This window comes from Vollenhovia emeryi, unplaced genomic scaffold (assembly GCF_000949405.1).
Source record: "Vollenhovia emeryi isolate VEMERY1.0 unplaced genomic scaffold, V.emery_V1.0 DF939126.1, whole genome shotgun sequence".
Classification (NCBI taxonomy): domain Eukaryota; kingdom Metazoa; phylum Arthropoda; class Insecta; order Hymenoptera; family Formicidae; genus Vollenhovia; species Vollenhovia emeryi.
Window position 1 is genome coordinate 3189573 of NW_011967240.1, and position 5666 is coordinate 3195238.

At 39.1% G+C, this 5666-nt stretch overlaps 1 protein-coding gene across 2 annotated transcripts in view; it reads left to right on the forward strand.

Moving 5' to 3' along the window:
* The window catches only part of LOC105569028 (cyclin-T), a 21676-nt gene extending 17085 nt beyond the window's left edge, over positions 1-4591 (forward strand). For both annotated transcript variants that reach the window (XM_012025155.1, XM_012025156.1), the window contains exon 8: positions 2454-4591. In XM_012025155.1, coding sequence (XP_011880545.1) covers positions 2454-2525 — 72 coding nt within the window. In that variant the 3' untranslated portion in view covers positions 2526-4591. The remainder of the gene's footprint in view (positions 1-2453) is intronic.
* The last annotated feature ends 1075 nt before the right edge of the window (positions 4592-5666 follow it).

The following is a 5666-nucleotide window of genomic DNA, read 5'->3' on the forward strand; positions in this document are numbered from 1 at the left end:
ATCACTTGTCATTTCGCCGTTCCTGAGCGCGCGAAATTTCAGCCCTATCATTTGTGGAAAATAATCGCTTCTAATTTAAAAACTATTATAGCCTCGACACTTTTGTATTAGGATTTTCGTCTGGAAATGTTCTAAGGAATCTGTCATTAAGAGGACCTCTGGTGGTTTTAGGACACCCGGTATATATATATATATATTTATATAATCCTTTATTCATCAATGCTTCTCGTTGACATGATGAATTTTTGGAATTAGTTTAGTGCTGATTTTTTTCTTGACAAAAATAATGATATTAAAATTTTTAAAACCAATTGACATATGTAGTGTATTGCAGAGTAAAAATAAGTGATTACAAAACATTTCCCAGAAAGTAGAGCAACTTGAAATTTGACAGAGAATCTGTGATCGACAAGTAGCACAGCAGAGAGAAAGGGAGGGAATGAGCGTGCGTGCGAGTGAAAGAGAGAGAGAGAGAGAGAGAGAGAGAGAGAGAGCAAGCGAGAGAAATAATACACACATATATATATGTATATATATATTAAAGATGTACATAAGCCTCTAGCGTTTTTCACAAAAATATTTTTGATAATCCTAGAAATTCGCAATTTTTCTTAGTTCTCGAGACATTTTCCCCTCGTCTCGATCCGGAGTAGCGGGATTATCTATTGTATTTCGTTGTAAATTGATTTAGATTTCGGATTAGTGGCATCACACGTCGACAAGTCGGTGTATATCAGCAATGCTTTTAAGCTGTCGTTAGCCAACGAATGCTGCATCGATCTAAAACGCACAATCGCCACGAGGATCATCACACGGTGCAAGCTCACGGTGCGCGTGAGCGGCAAATACGATACGATACGAACGAATTGAGAGAAATAATTCTTAGGATACAATTTACTCGCCAAAAAGAAAATAAAGAAGAATATATACATGTATAACGTCAACACACATTGCGTAAATTCTGTACACGATGTATATTCACCACTCGTCGCGTACGCTGCCTGTCTTGAGAAGAGAAAGAGATATATGTTATAGACAGAGAGAGAAAGAAAAAGAGACGCAGAAATTATCAATTTTAATATATAGTCATCGAAATATTTGAAACGTTCTAATATTTTCACTCAATGGCGAATATTCATCTTCGATTGTTCATAGAAATTAGGGCGAGAGATAGATGGTTACTAACTAGGAATTCTACACGGAGTCATGCAACAGGGATCGTACGCGTCGCGTGGTCGATGAAAAAGAAAAAAAAAGAAATATTTAAGCAACGCAAATAAACGTTCTGTGCAAACGAAACGTACCTTAGTGATTATTTTGTCTTCTTAATACCACACATGTTATATGTACATAAGCAGTATCGCACAACGTACCGCCGCATCTCTCTTTTTTTACATATATATACATATGTATATATATATACACACTAACATCACAGCTCAGTATATTGTACGAGTACCATATTGCGATAATTGCTACATAAGTCACGCACGAAACGAGTTCACCAAAATCCAACCAAAATAAGGATTAATTGACGTTGCCCGTGTCATTTGTTCCTCGTTGCTTGGTGAAGGGTACAACCACGACCACCGTTGCCACTATTATTAGGAGCAAGATATTATCGTTATCGTTCGATTATACTATCGCTGCTGTTGTAATAGCGTTGTTAATGTTTTGCGACGTGTGTGCGTGCGTGATGAGCGTGAGCGCGAGCATGCGCCTCTGCATGCTTTACGCTTCCCTCTTTTTGCATCCGTATACATACATCTGCATGCGTAGAATTTGCAAAGAAATGCTTCTGCCAGTTTGCGTAGCTCGGTCTCGATCCCGCTTTGTCGTTGCGCATAATCGAGGAGAATCCGGAAACACAAGGGGCAGACCCGCCGCAGAAATACTAATACGACACTCCATTCTCCTTTCACTCGCACTGTGAATTATAATGAATTATTCGTTACGTATTGTTCCGCGCGTCATGCTTTTCGCCTGTAATTCCCCCCCACACGCTAAAATTAATCTGAGATAATCTACTTTCCGCTCGATCTATTTATTTCAATCTCCGTCTGAAATACCGGATTCTTGTGGAAAAGGATGTTAGAAGATTCACAGGAATGAAGAGAGATTTCAGACTACGTTTAGCTACGAAAATGTGAAAATTGAGTCATTTATTTTGACTGAATTCTGCTGGAAACAGACACGAAAGCGGAAAAGAACGCCACGTCAGATCCAGTTTAGATTCACGCCTCGTTTCCATTCGTAAGACTTAAAGTCTGGGTTCTAGATATAGCGCATCGTCTTCAAAATAATAGACTCAATTATATTGAAAGGTATACAGAAATGTACACGACGCATTTATTTGCGTTGGCTATTTTTTACGAGGTACCTGCGGATGTTTCGTTTCATATTTTGCATTACTTCACCGTGCAAGACGTTACATTTCTATTTGTCGTTTTCAGGAGAGACACGTATCCAGCCACCACAAAAGCTCCAGTAAACTGCCGCAATCTCAACAGTCCCATGCGGCGTAGTACGACTATTCGGAGATCGAATCCGATGGAACTGCTCTAAGGATCTCCTAACTCGATCAGTCCATCGTCAAGAGGAAATTCGAAAATGGAAATATTCCGAATGGTGAAAGTCTGTTGCTCGAATGGAGAAATTGCCATGTACACATTGTAGTGTCATGATGTCTTGCAATATCGCCCGAAATAACAAGATTCTGGTATGTTAATTAACGAAGTTCTGAGATATATTCTCAGAAAGATGTGATTTCAAAGATTGATCATCAAAGATTGATGAGTTATTACAGATATTTATAAATCTCAGAACATGTTGGAGTTGCCTGTGTATTTGTCTCGAGGCATCAAAAGGATCATCACCTTGCTCGCTTGGTTTTCTTCCTCATTTTCGTCTTGTCACTCTCTCCCTCCCTCCATCTTATTTCCTTCGTCTTTTAACGACGATTAAAAGTTTCCTATAATGGTCGCATACAACAAAGGTCTTGCAACAATTAATTTCTTCACAAAAATCGTTACATTTACCAAGTCATGCAACGCGATGTAAAGTAGGAAGTGCAACTGAGGGAGAGAGAGAGAGAGAGAGGGGGGGGGGGGAGAGGGGAGCACGATCTTATTCAAGTGAACTAGATGTAACTCGTTCCTGGTTGCTCGTTGCTCACAATCTTTCTATTCGTTTTTCATCTGTTCATTTGGCGTATATGCAGTTGAGTAACAATTCTTAAGTGGAGATGATCCTTGTTGACTCGTAGGACGAATGTGACCGGCGCTCTACTCTTTGTGCTAGTGAGAACATTACTATACATACGTGTGTTGGCAAAAAGTATTGGCGCATTTAATGCGATTATGATTTGTGTGGGTACCTTAACGCCCCGCTTTCTTACGCGAGTTTCCTCCCAACTTGTCGCATAAGTGAATCCCATGTCTCGAAGTTATTTTCATTTCACTTTATTGTAGTTTATTTATCCTTTTTTTTAGTCTAAGTGATTGATAACTGGTAGCATCTTATAATTAATCATTTTCAATGAAGAAGACAGCTAATTTGATTTGATGATAGTTGCTAGATGATGAAGACAACTAAATTCATTAGATGATAGCTGCTAGATCGAAGGGAATGTCGAAGAATAAGTGTTCCTTTAATAATTAACTCGCATGAGTAACGGAGGCGTTAAGTCGGAGGAGGCGATTGTGCTTGGGATGCGACGTTGTAAATAATTTCAGGGGAAAGTAGAAAGAAAGAGTAAGCGTTAGAAAATACAGCGCGAATGCTCCGCAACTCCGCAAATATGCGACTCTGATAAAAGAAAAGGAAGGGAGAACAGTTCTTTCTTCACACAGTACTCCGCCTTAAAGATTTCAGAATTTTCCCGTCGTTCTTCGCCCACAAGAACGTGAATATTCATCGCCGAATATTCTTGGCCTGAAAGTTCATTGTCGAGAAGTTTAGAGAATTTGGCAAATTCCGAATGTTTAATTTACATAGCATCTGCCAAATGAAATTTTTTTAATAGTATCGTTTTAGTAACAGCCCGATATGCGACTTGACGCTCGGGTCGCTCGATTTTCGAGATATAGTTAGGGAAAAAAAAATGTTTTCGTGTTTATTATAGACTAAAGTACCACGAAAGAACTTACGTTAATAAAAAAAACTAGACTTTTTAGTACTTTTATTCAGACAACAAATCCAATCCTTAAATAAAAACTTAGGTGAATTATATTATTACAGCTAAGGACCGTCTACGGACTTTGTTTAATGCATTTAACAATGCCTTTCGGCTGTGGTTTACTGATATTCTCCCCGTTTCGTTTTCACGCGCATTGCAGTAGCAATGCCCATTCACATTTCCTACCCCAATTCGATGATTCTCCGGTTCTGATGACCCCCCCACCCCCATTCAAAGTCAGTGTCACCGATACTTTACACTTTACAGATTGTTCCGCGAGATAAATCCGTACAACCGAATGTCTCTCTACAACGAAACGATCGATTCAAATTTAACAAAGAAGCGGAACAAATGCACTCTCTAAAAGTCAATCGGTGTACTATCACTGACAACAGTGAATATTCACAGCTATAATACACTGATTGACTTTTAGAGAGCATATATGCATATATATATGTATACATACATACATATATGATACGTTCACAAGCACTACCCAATCACATCTACATTTACACACGATACACGTGCAGTGAAATACCTGCTCAACGATACCCGAAACGGTATTTATATTATCACCTTATTATTGTGTAAATAGTCCTTTGCATAATATACAATAAGTAATATCGCTCTATCGCGTAATATAGTAAAATTAATTACTGATGTAATAATGATATTAATATCAACAGACTGTACATAAGATTATTTTGTAATGAAAAAAGATACCAAATGATAATATTTCGCACCATTACGCATAGTTAAATGCGTACGAGAGACGCGTATACACATTTACACACGCGCGCACACACACACACAGACACACAGATACAAGGAACACAGCCACGCGCGTGCGGCCCTCTAGTTTTAAGATGTATGATTGCGCGCAATCCATGTGAAATTAACACATGCATGTAACATTTACATTCGACGAGACTCGCCGATTATAGTTGTACTTTGTCGAGCGTTGTACGCGACGCCGCGTAGGATCAAAGGTGTGTTCGCTCGGTCGACGATCGTCCACAATCATTTCTTTTTCTCCTTTTTTTAACAAGAGTAACGATTAACTTGACTAAATACCGCGCCTAAGCTAAATATAATTATGTTTATGGAATTAAGTATGAGTTGCGACCTGTTTCGAGTACGAGATAAGCGAAGTACAAGTGATTTCAAGTGCGAGAGAGAATTAGAGGCCGTCGTTGTCAGCTGTGGTTGTAAGGCAGATAGCATTTTATTAACGAAATTTATACTGCGAGAGGTGCAGAAATTAAATTGATTGGAGATCTTGTTATTAGGATATTCGCGCCGCTCCTTCGAGAAAACTGAGATTCGCGCAACAGCACGTCTTGATTCCAGGTTTTTTTTTTTGCGACGTGCATACAACACTCCGTGTTGCACAGTTGCGGTGTGTGTGCAACGAATCTAACGACGTACGATCGTACGACGCGGTGCTTAGATTACGCGGTTGCACGGCTGCGACAAGGTTTTTCAA